Genomic DNA, 12500 nt, shown 5'->3' with positions numbered 1-12500 from the left:
AAGAGACACGAAACAGCCAAAACCTACACAATAAAATATGATACAAAATTATGACAAACAGCCAAAAAGACCAAAAAGACACTACCTGACCATAAATGACCCCGTCTCTGACTCCTCCTTTGTCTCCCTGTCTTCTCCGTCCTGCAGGGACAGACAGGATGAGACGTCTCGTCTCTGTCAGCTGCTGCGACAGCCGGCGAGCCTGTTGAACTCTAATACTGCAACTATTTAATGTTGTTGTCATGGTGACAGTATGTTAGACATGTTAGGACTGCAGCGTGAAGACAGACAGATATCTAACGTGTGTGTGTGTGTGTGTGTGTGTGTGTGTGTGTGTGTGTCCCTGTAGTGATGGAGCGTCTGCTCAGTGAGCTCAGCTCTCTGCTGAAGATGTTGGACCAGGAGACGGTCAGTCCTGCTACTGCAGACCAGATGGCGTCAGTCCGGGACGTCCTGGACTCCATGCAGCTGTCAGGTAGTTACCAGGACACACAGACACACAGAGACAGACAGAGACAGACACAGACACACAGAGACAGACACAGACACACAGAGACAGACAGAGACACAGAGACACACAGAGACACACAGAGACAGACACAGAGACACAGAGACACACAGAGAGAGACACACAGAGACAGACAGAGACAGACACAGAGACACACAGAGACAGACACAGAGACACACAGAGACAGAGACACACAGAGACAGACACAGAGACACAGAGACACAGAGACACACAGAGACAGACACAGAGACACAGAGACAGACACAGAGACACACAGAGACAGACACAGACACACAGAGACAGACAGAGACACAGAGACACACAGAGACAGACAGAGACACAGAGACACACACCAATGAAATACAGTTCCCATGTTCCATGTATCATGGGAAGACACACCAAAAAGTCTCAAGAAGCCATACCCAAAAACGAACAGGAATTTGGCCATCTTGAATCGAAAATGGCATTTTTGATGTTTTGTCGCCATTTCCACGCTGCATTCTTTAACAAACTCCTACAGATTTAATCAGATCCACTTCAGACGTGGTCAGTACCATCACAAGGCCTTTGAGATCAAAAGTTATGAAAAGCTCTACCGACCATCACACTATGTGGGCGTGGCATGGCGGCAAAATATGGCGTTTTGGCGTAAAACACGAGACTGTATAACTTGACCATACATTGTCCAATCTGCCTCAAACTTGTCATGCATGATGATGGTTCATCACTGAACAGTTCTATAAAACAATATTCTCGCCTTTTTTGATTAGCCACGCCCTCTTTTCCTAACTAATGAACTGTTTGTCATAGAGGCTTGTATGAGGTGTCAGTCATCATGTCTAAAGTCACTGTCTTCAACTTTAAGTCGAGTTTCAAGTCTTTTATATGTTAAGTCAAGTTGCAAAACATCAAAACAGACTTGAGTCCCTCAGCAGAGAGTCCTTGATTACCTCGCCCTGGCTCCACTCTGCTCGGCCCGTTCATCGCTGCTTGCAGCTTTAATTTTTTCTTTTATTTCTCTGATTCAGTTCAGTGATCAGGTAAACATCTTTAAATGTAATAATCGGCTGCGAACACGACGGTAATATTTATTTTTGATGTCATTTTGATGTTTAACAGCTCAGAACATAACTTCCATTAATCCTCCTTCTCACCTCAGTGAGTCACGATCAGACACAAACACAAACACACAAACACAAACACAAACACACAAACACACAGAGTTTAATGAGAACTGAGATTGTATTTATCTGTCGGAGTCTCTCAGTGAGAGCTGAATGAGAGTTGAGTGAAGCTTCCTGTTTATCTGGCGGTGAAGGATGTGGAGAGGATAATGAGCAGGTCAAAGACAGGACGACAGTAAAAACATCGTCCTCGTTGTGTTAAAGGACCCGGCTGCCGCGCTCCAAGTCAACACCTTTAAATCTCTCTGACTCTAAACTCTTTCTATCTCTGCTCTTGGTCCTCTTCCCTCCCAGTGAACGGCTCTGACGTCTACATGAACAGCTGTCTGTACGGGAACGGCACCAGCTTCGTCGAGTCTCTGTTCGAGGATTTCGGTGAGTCGAGTGTAAAAACCTCCAAACCACGACACGTACAAACATCACAAACTGCATCAAACAGAATGTTTCTGATCCTCCAGACTGCGACCTGCACATGCTCAGTGCGTCTCCAGAGGAGCAGAAGGAGCAGAAGAAGGAGGAGGAGGAGGAGGAGGAGGAGACTCATCCCAATAAATCTGTGAGTCATGATCGCTGTTCTTACATGCAGCAGTAAACTTCATGTTTACAGCCTCATATTTGGGATTCTCTAGCAGCTGTTGGTTAATTTAGCTCAAATTTAGCAGCAGAGCAACTTCCTGGCAGGTGCAGAACATGAATATATAAAGAGAAGTGATCCAGTGTTGGAGGCGGGGCTCTGTTCATTCCTATGAAAGCTGCTCAGTATCTGGATCTCCTGCAGCTCTTCTGCGTCTATTGTTCCTGTGGAACCTGAATGTGAATGAAAGGATTTAATCTTTCGGCTGTTCTGGACTTTCCAAATGTTATTGGACCGAATGGATCAAACTCTGACAGAGAAACGAGTCGTTGTTCTGATTTACAGACGGTTCTTTAATCTGAGGGGAAAGTCTTCTGGGCCTAGTGGACTCAAGTCTGTTTTGATGTTCTGCAACTTAACTTAACACATATAAAAGACTTGAAACTCGACTTGAAGTTAAAGAAAGAGACTTTAGACATGATGACTCTGACACCTCATACAAGCCTCTACAACAAATCGTTCAAGCAAGGTTAAAGCATAAGGGGCAGGACTTTATGAAATATTTTTATGTAGAACTGTTCAGTGATGGACCATCACCATGCATGACAAGTTTGAGGCAGATTGGACAATGTATGGTCAAGTTATACAGTCTCGTGTTTTTATGGGAAAACGCCATATTTTGCCTCCATGCCACGCCGACATAGTGTGATGGTCGGTAAAGCTTTTTAGAACTTTTGATCCCAAAGGCCTTGTGATGGTACTGACCAAGTTTGAAGTCAATCGAGTAAAATCTGTAGAAGTTTGTTTAGTATGTGGCCCGGAAATGGCCAAAAAACGTTGGAAAACACAATATTCAATCCAAGATGACCAACCTCCTGTTCGTTTTTTGGATATGGCTTCTAGGGCTTTCTGGTGCGTCTTCCCATGATACATGTATGTACCAAATTTCGTGTCTCTACGAAAACCTATGCGAGGGGCTCAATTCTAGGGGGAGCTAGTAGGTCATTTTGCCACAGCGAAAAACACTGGAAAACGTGATATTTGATCGAAGATGGCCGACTTCCTGTTGAGTTTTGGGTATTGGCCCAAGAGGCTTTTTGGTGCGTCTCCCCATGATACATATGTGTACCAAATTTAGTTTGTCTACGTGAAAGTTCATTTCAATATGGTCCTCACACTGTCGGTGCTCGGGCTCTAATAATTCGCGCCATTTCCGTCATCTTGCCTCCAGTTTGCCCGTTCTGTTCTTCAGTTTCCCGCTCACTTTAACTTTGTGTAACTTTCCCCTCAGACGCCGACGGACACGCCTCCTCCTCTGCCCAGCACGCCGCTCCCTGACGACTACTACGAGGAGGCGGTGCCTCTGGACCCTGGCTCCGCCCCCCAGTACTTCACCACCAACATGAACGGTTCAGTACAGAATCACGTCTGCACGCTCGGTTACAGAGTTCGTTATGAGAACGTTTGTCTTTAACGTCTCGTCTCTCTGCAGCTGTGGAGGACGCGTACTACGAGGACGCAGACAACAACTACCCCACCACCAGGATCAACGGGCCGCCCAAGAACTCCTGTCAGTCACACACGACTCACTACTAAAACATCAGGATGCTTCAGATAAAACAGAAGGCATCAATGAGTGCATGACCTTATGTCTCGCTCCCGTCTTCCAGAACTATAAGTGCAGTGCATTATTTAGTTTATTAAGTAACTATCAGTTTAACCCTTGTGCGCCCCTAGGAACACTTTTTTAATTAAGTAATTTATTTATTTATTTTTTACATTTGTTTCCTCTTTTAATTTTATTTATTTTTGTATTCTTTTTTTTCTTTCTACATTTATTTCCTCGTTTATTTTTATTTATTTTTATATATATATATATATTTTTTTTACATTTATTTACTCTTTTAATTTGATTTATTTTTGTATTCTTTTTGCATTTATTTCCTCTTTTAATTTTATTTATTTTTGTATTCTTTTTTTCTTTTTACATTTATTTCCTCTTTTATTTTTTTTTATTTTTAATTAATTAATTTATTTTTAAATTTAAATATATATTTCTATTTGTATTCTTTTTTCTTTTTACATTTATTTCCTCTTTTAGTTTTTTTAAATTTTTAATTTATTTCTTTATTTTTAAATTTAAATATATATTTCTATTTGTCTTATTTTTTCTTTTTACATTTATTTCCTCTTTAAGTTTTTTTTTCTTTTTAAATGTATTTCTTTTTTTAAAAATGTAAATATATATTTCTATTCGTCTTATTTTTCTCTTTGTACTTTTATTTTGTATTATTATTTTTTACATTTATTTCTTTTTGCATTTGTTTTCTTGTATTTCTTTTAGATTTATTTACTTTAATTAATTAATTTACTTTTGTATTATTATTTTTTATTTTACATTTATTAACTTATTTTACATTTATTTTTTGTATTATTTTTTCTCATGAAATGCATCATTTTTAATTCTTTTTTTCCCCTGTCAAAGTATTTGCAAAGCTCTGCATTCTGTTTGTGTCACGATAAATGAATAAATGAGTAACTGAAGACTTGTTGTTGTTTGTGGTTGTCAGATAACGACTCTGACGCCGTGAGCTCCTCCTACGAGTCGTACGAGGAGGACGAGGACGAGGCCAAAGGTCGGGAGCGTCCCCCTCGCTGGGCGGCCGAGGACGGCCAGGACGGGCCGGTCCGAGACTGTCGGATCTGCGCCTTCCTGCTGCGCAAGAAACGCTTCGGACAGTGGAGCAAACAGCTGGTCGTCGTCAGGGACAACAAGCTGCAGGTGACATCAACAAAACAAAAAACTAGGGCCGGGACTCGATTAAACAAATTAATCTAATTAATTAGAGGCTTTGTAATAAATTAATCGAAATTAATCGCATATAAATATTTGACCTGAGAACAGTGAGAAGTCATTTTTTTCACATGGATTTTTAGTATACCATTGAATAATGACTGAATACAGAAGCTTCAGCAACAAAAATATTGTTTATTTTTGTTCAAGTCCAACAGACCAGTGCAATTTTTGCCATTAAGTGTAGCAATAGCATATTTATAAATATAGAACATTTGATAAATCCAGGTAGCCTATAGGTAGGTAGACCTTCTGTAAACTAGAATACTTTGGTTTTTGAAGTAAAACACAATCCACGCTAGCTAGCACACTAGCCGCTAGCTGCTATATGTTTAGCATTGAGGTGATACTTGAGGCTGGATGTGCTGCTATGGTGATATGTGAATTCCTTGTTGCCTAGCAACACAACCATGCTCTTATGGACGCTTCCATGCGTTGGTTTTTAGTAACTAAATGTCCCATCATCCACGGGGCCAACCAAAGGTCTCATCAGCTTCTTCCTTCATGTTCACTGTGGTTTGTTGTTGTCTCAACTCATCAACGCTAGTTGGTGCTCCAGTATAATCGCTCCTCCTGAAACTCATCCAGGGAGAAACGTTCCGCGCTGCAAAAATAAGTGCCATTAAAACGCGTTCATTTTTGTGTAATTAATTAATCTTAATTAACGCGTTAAAGTCCCGGCCCCACAAAAAAACACAACAGAAATATTAATTGAAGTCAAATGTTATCAACAAATTCCAACGTGGGTAAACTGTGAGTGTGTTTCAGTGCTTTAAGAGCATCAAGGAGAGTTCTCCTCACACGGAGCTGCCGCTGAACCTCTGCAACGTCATCTACGTCCCGAAGGAAGGACGCAAGAAGAGACACGAGCTGCGCTTCTCCCTGCCCGGAGGAGAAGCTCTGGTGCTGGCCGTGCAGAGCAAAGAGCAGGCGCAGCGCTGGCTGAAGGTACCACCGCACAGAAACCAGCAGAAATAAAACATGTTGCAGGGCAGCGAGGGTTAACGTGCTGCTGTGTCTCAGGTGGTGCAGGACGTGGGCAGTCGCTGCAGCAACAGCGAAGCACCGGACGGATCCACGTCCCCCATGATCCAGAGGAAGCTGGAGCTGGACAAGGTGTGTGGGAGACAGAAACCCTTTATAGAGCCGTTTACAGTTAGTCCCTGTAGCACCACAGAGAAGTCCCAGAGGAGGACCACTGGGGGGACCGTTGGAGGCGGGACCACTATGAACGATGTGTTACTTGTTACGTTCACTCACCAAACCCAGACAGCAAATACAACAATAACGTGACAATCACATTTGAAAAAGGCAAAAACTGGTGACAGGTGAGCGAGTCCCCTCGATCTCATGGGTCGATGAGCAGAATAAACTAGAAAATGTATCTTTTTAACCCATAAGAACCCAGACCCAGTAATCTTTAACCCTTTATCAGGCGAAGAACTATATTTGGTAACTCCAGTGGATATCAAAATGGGGTCTCTCTGTGAGGTCGTAGAACCACGTGGATTTGTAATATTTCGAGAAAAAAGTTGCAAATTTACTAGATTCAAGTGGTAAATCTACAAGAAAAAACGTCACAGATTTAAGAGATTTAAAGTGTCAAATCTGTGCGAAAAAAGTTGCAGATTTACAAGAAAAAAGTGAAAAAAACTACTTTTTTTTCTTGCAGATTCTTTCAGTTCAGTTCAGAGACTTTAAATCTCATAAATCTCATAGATTTGCCACTTTAATCTCGTCAACTTTTTTCTCAAATATTACCCCCCTCCCCCGGCTCCGTGTGTTTTTTATACATTCTGGCTGTTTGTAATATCAAGTCAAGTCAAAGTTTATTTATAGACATTTAAAAACAACCTCAGTTGACCAAAGTGCTGTACAGTTATTAAAATAGAATAAAATCATACACAATAGTTATAAAAAAAAAAAATATCCTCCAGTATTCTCTAGGATTGAACTACTTTGCAAGTATTTCAATGAGTGTCCTATTAAGGGTTAAAGGAGAATGATGGGGGACATAACACAGACCAAGTGGACACATAGAACACATTGATGATGTTTTTTTGTGTTTTTTTTAAATCTACCCCAAAATGTCAAAGATCTGTGATGTGACATTGGGCGTTATGGTATTCATGTTTCTGATATTTCTTATTTAAAAAATTAAAAAAAAACTAGACACATTTTCTACTTACAGAAACACAAATTCACCTTTTTCTTTGCATCTCCATAACATTTATCAACACTGAGACATGAATAGTGAATTATTTTTCAGATTTTTAAAACAAACAACCATTTGCCTTTTTGTTTGCATCTCCATAACATATATCAAAATTGTGACATTGTGAAATTAGCCACTTTTTCACATTTCTGTTTCCAGTCACAGCCACACCAGGTGTTGAGTATACCTCTCTCAGGGATTTAATGAGTTAATGTGAAGCATAAAGCTGAATATGGGAGATTCTAGAAGATTTAATGTGTTTGTTACACCAGTGTCACCATAGGTTCTTATGGGTTAGAGACACTGTAAACACTATTTTTTTTATCGTAACTAAAGGGGACAATAATGGTAATGTGGGAGATATTAGATCTGTGGATAAAAAACACATTTTTTAAAGATGAAAAGAGAAAGCCTGCAGACCTGCATCCCCGTCTGCATCATGTTCCAATGAGAGGATCTTCTGAGGTTAAAGGTCGAGCTCTTCAGATAACTTATGAATATGAATAATTCTATTGATACAAAAGCCATCTTGATCTAAACTGGAAAGTGGGATATTTGACGTCTAACACACACCTCCACCTGGTCCGATAGTCATCCAATCACTGTTCACTGCGGCTGCCACTTATTGTAAACAATATGACATGGCTAACTGTGCACAGAGTGTCTGGTGCTTGTTGTAAACAAACACATACATGCAGTTTATACACATACATAAAATCAGGCAGATGTCCCTCCACTCTGCAGTAATGTAATGTGTGTGTGTGTGTGTGTGTGTGTGTGTGTGTGTGTGCAGGTGCTGCAGTGTGAGCGTCAGGCGTCAGACTCAGACAGCGGACCGACAACAGAGAACCAGACGACCGCAGGACGAGACGCCACCGACACGCTCAGTACGGACACACACACACACACACACACACACAGAGTGATGTGGGTCACAGAGACAGGAAGTGAGGCGCGGACAGATACGGCGTCCTTCCTGTCCTCTTCCTGTGATTGTCTCTCGCTGACATCACAGGAAGCCGAGTGGACGCAAAGCTGAGCCACCTGGTACACACACACACACACACACACACACACACATTTAAAAAAAATCTGTGCTGACTTCATGGAAGTGAATCTTTAAAACCTTTTATTCTCTCCAGTTGTTTGTTATAATGAAGTATCATATCCTCTCACATTATACATGTATATTAAATGTATATTTACTGTGTATTTAATATATATTTCTTTAATATTTATCTCAGGCAGGAAGCGTGGAGCGTTCTCCGAGCTGACGGGCTCCATGAGCCGAGCCGCCGGCAAGAAGATCAACCGCATCATCACCTTCTCCAAACGGAAACCTCCGCTACCGGGAGAGCCCGCCTCCTCCTCCGGTCACCACGACAACCCACGCTGTGGTGAGGTCACACATCAGACACAGCATCAGGACAGACATGAGGACAGACATGAGGACGAACATTAAATAACATGAGGACAAACATGAGGACAAACATGACAAACATGAGGACAAACATGAGGACAGACATGAGGACAGACATGACATACATGAGGACAGACATGAGGACAGACATGACAAACATGAGGACAGACATGAGGACAGACATGACAAACATGAGGACAGACATGAGGACAGACATGAGGACAGACATGACATACATGAGGACAGACATGAGGACAGACATGACAAACATGAGGACAAACATGAGGACAAACATGACATGACAAACAGGACAAACATGACAAACATGAGGACAAACATGAGGACAAACATGAGGACAAACATGAGGACAAACATGACAAACATGAGGACAAACATGAGGACCGACATGAGAACAAACATGACAAACATGAGGACAAACATGACAAACATGAGGACAAACATGAGGACAAACATGAGAACAAACATGACAAAGATGACAAACATGAGGACAAACATGAAATAACATGAGGACAGACATGAAATAAAATAAGGACAAACATTAAATAACATGAGGACAGACATGAGGACAGACATGAAATAACATGAGGACAGACATGAGGACAGACTGCATGTATAAAGATGTATGAAGACCTCTCCCCATGTGTCTGTGCAGGTGTCCTCAGTGTGTGTGTGAGCGGCAGCTGGAGGGAGCGTTGGTGCGAGGTGCGAGGCGGAGCTCTCTACCTGCAGAAGGAGGCGGGGGAGGCGCGGGCGGCGGCCGCCGTGGTGCCGCTGAGAGGAGCCGAGGTGGTGACGGGAGGACTGGGACCCAAACACCCGTTCTCCTTCACCATCCTGCAGGCCGGACACCAGCTGGCTGCTCTGGAGGTAACGCCAACAGACACCAGATCAGCCAGCAATAGCTCACTTCAGGCCGTGTTAGGGTTATACCGCTGCTAAGGAGGGTTGGGGTTATACCACGACTAAGGAGGGTTGGGGTTATACCACGACTAAGGAGGGTTGGGGTTATACCGAAGTAAGGAGGGTTGGGGTTATACCACAACTAAGGAGGGTTGGGGTTATACCGCGACTAAGGAGGGTTGGGGTTATACCACGACTAAGGAGGGTTGGGGTTATACCACGACTAAGGAGGGTTGGGGTTATACCACGACTGAGGAGGGTTGGGGTTATACCACAACTAAGGAGGGTTGGGGTTATACCACGACTAAGGAGGGTTGGGGTTATACCACGACTAAGGAGGGTTGGGGTTATACCACGACTAAGGAGGGTTGGGGTTATACCACGACTAAGGAGGGTTGGGGTTATACCGCTGCTAAGGAGGGTTGGGGTTATACCACAACTAAGGAGGGTTGGGGTTATACCACGACTAAGGAGGGTTGGGGTTATACCGAAGTAAGGAGGGTTGGGGTTATACCACAACTAAGGAGGGTTGGGGTTATACCGCGACTAAGGAGGGTTGGGGTTATACCACGACTAAGGAGGGTTGGGGTTATACCGCGACTAAGGAGGGTTGGGGTTATACCACAACTAAGGAGGGTTGGGGTTATACCACGACTAAGGAGGGTTGGGGTTATACCGCGACTAAGGAGGGTTGGGGTTATACCGCGACTAAGGAGGGTTGGGGTTATACTGCGACTAAGGAGGGTTGGGGTTATACCACATTTATTTTTGTATAATTTTTTTCTTTTTACATTTATTTACATTTTTAATTCATTAATTTGTTGTATTATTTTTAACTTTAAATAATAATAATAATAATAACTTTTATTTGTTTTTGTAATTTTTTTCTTGGATTTTTTTACTTATTTATTTTATTTATTTATTGTATTTTTTACATTCAAATACAAATAAAAATTTGATCATTTAAAAAAAAAAAAAAAAGTTCCTGTTCCTATACAGAATTTATACCACGGCTTACACGGCTGTGTGTGTGTGTGTGTCTGTATTGTGTGTGTGTGTGTGTGTGTGTGTGTCAGGCGAGCTGCTCTGAGGACCTGGGCCGCTGGCTTGGCGTGCTGTTTGCAGAGACGGGCAGCGCGGCGCTCCCGGAGGAGCTGCACTACGACTACATCGACGTGGACACGCTCACCGACATCCGACACGCCGCCAGAAACTCCTTCCTGTCAGTCACATGGTCCCTGTGTGTTTTACAGCGTTCTGTCTCTTATTTATGATCTTTTTATAATTAAAACCATCTCTCTGTTCCTGTCAGATGGGCCACGACCACGGCGGCGTCCTCCAGCAGCACCTCCACGGACTCCAGGACGTACGACGAGGTCTACGAGAGCATCGAGGTGAGGAAACATCAGATCAAGTTTCACTCACTAAAATCATCACATGAAGAACTTTGGACTCATTGAATCCACAAGAGTCTCAGCTTTACAAAGACCCACACAAGAGAACACAACAACACATTTACTGCCTTTCTCCTGGAACGTTATTGTGGTTGGTTCCAATGAATTAGAGGACCCAGAATGGAGCCTTGTGGAACTCCATATGTCATTTTTTCTCGCTATCTTCATGAGAAAACCTGCATGGTTTCTACCCCAAACTACACTTGATTTGCATAAAGTGGGCACGTCTGTAAAGAGGAGACTTTTGGGTACAAATAGAACCTATTTCTATTCAGATATCTTGAGGTCAAAGGTCAAGAGTCTCAGCTTTACACTCAGACCCCATTTATGCAGCTCACAGACTGTTTAGGGACCCCAGGACGCACAAAGACCCACACACAAGAGACACAACAACACATTTACTGCAGGAGAAACACTGACTGTTATCAGCATAAAGTGGGCGTGTCAGTAAAGAGAAAATGTAGATTTTAAACGTTGATCTTGTCTCCGGTTCAGAACGGAGACGCTGAGAGCAGAGGACAGCTGAGACGCCACGCCTCCTTCTCCAGCAGAGACTCGGAGAAGACGGAGCAGCAGGCCGCCGTGAAGAGACACGCCTCCAGTGAGTCTCCTCCTGCCTCCTCCTGCCTCCTGAAGGAGATCAGTGGAACGTTCCTCCTGCCTCCTGAAGGAGATCAGTGGAAACGTTCCTCCTGCTCCTGAAGGAGATCAGTGGAACGTTCCTCCTGAAGGAGATCAGTGGAACGTTCCTCCTGCTCCTGAAGGAGTTCAGTGGAACGTTCCTCCTGAAGGAGATCAGTGGAACGTTCCTCCTGCTCCTGAAGGAGTTCAGTGGAACGTTCCTCCTGAAGGAGATCAGTGGAACGTTCCTCCTGCTCCTGAAGGAGATCAGTGGAACGTTCCTCCTGAAGGAGATCAGTGGAACGTTCCTCCTGCTCCTGAAGGAGATCAGTGGAACGTTCCTCCTGAAGGAGATCAGTGGAACGTTCCTCCTGAAGGAGATCAGTGAAACGTTCCTCCTGCTCCTGAAGGAGATCAGTGGAACGTTCCTCCTGAAGGAGATCAGTGGAATGTTCCTCCTGAAGGAGGTCAGTGGAACGTTCCTCCTGCTCCTGAAGGAGATCAGTGGAACGTTCCTCCTGCTCCTGACTGAGCGTCTCTGTGTTTGTGTCCCGTCAGACGTGAATCAGTACGCTCGCTACGGGAAGACGCGCGCCGAGGAGGACGCCAGGCGCTACCTGCTGCAGAAGGAGGAGCTGGAGAGGAAGAAGGAGGAGCTGAGGCACCAGCTGATCTCCCTCCGCAGGGAGAAGAAGGAGGTGAAGGAGGAGCTGAAGACTGAGACAGGTCAGACACAAACACACACACAC

General features: G+C 43.4%; 1 protein-coding gene across 1 annotated transcript in view; it reads left to right on the top strand.

Annotated features, from left to right (window-relative positions):
- The window catches only part of LOC131987180 (actin filament-associated protein 1-like 1), a 20151-nt gene that overhangs the window by 5615 nt on the left and 2036 nt on the right, over positions 1–12500 (top strand). Inside the window, exons 2-16 of the mRNA XM_059352362.1 lie at positions 350–475; positions 1987–2067; positions 2151–2248; positions 3558–3675; positions 3759–3836; positions 4837–5048; positions 5889–6068; positions 6144–6236; positions 8129–8222; positions 8580–8732; positions 9429–9643; positions 10753–10898; positions 10989–11070; positions 11626–11731; positions 12310–12477. Of these exons, the coding sequence (XP_059208345.1) occupies positions 350–475; positions 1987–2067; positions 2151–2248; positions 3558–3675; positions 3759–3836; positions 4837–5048; positions 5889–6068; positions 6144–6236; positions 8129–8222; positions 8580–8732; positions 9429–9643; positions 10753–10898; positions 10989–11070; positions 11626–11731; positions 12310–12477 (1950 nt within the window). The remainder of the gene's footprint in view (positions 1–349; positions 476–1986; positions 2068–2150; positions 2249–3557; positions 3676–3758; positions 3837–4836; positions 5049–5888; positions 6069–6143; positions 6237–8128; positions 8223–8579; positions 8733–9428; positions 9644–10752; positions 10899–10988; positions 11071–11625; positions 11732–12309; positions 12478–12500) is intronic.

Source organism: Centropristis striata, chromosome 15 (assembly GCF_030273125.1).
Source record: "Centropristis striata isolate RG_2023a ecotype Rhode Island chromosome 15, C.striata_1.0, whole genome shotgun sequence".
Lineage (NCBI taxonomy): Eukaryota > Metazoa > Chordata > Actinopteri > Perciformes > Serranidae > Centropristis > Centropristis striata.
The sequence above is the reverse complement of the archived record's forward strand: the minus strand, read 5'-3'. Positions and strand labels throughout refer to the sequence as shown.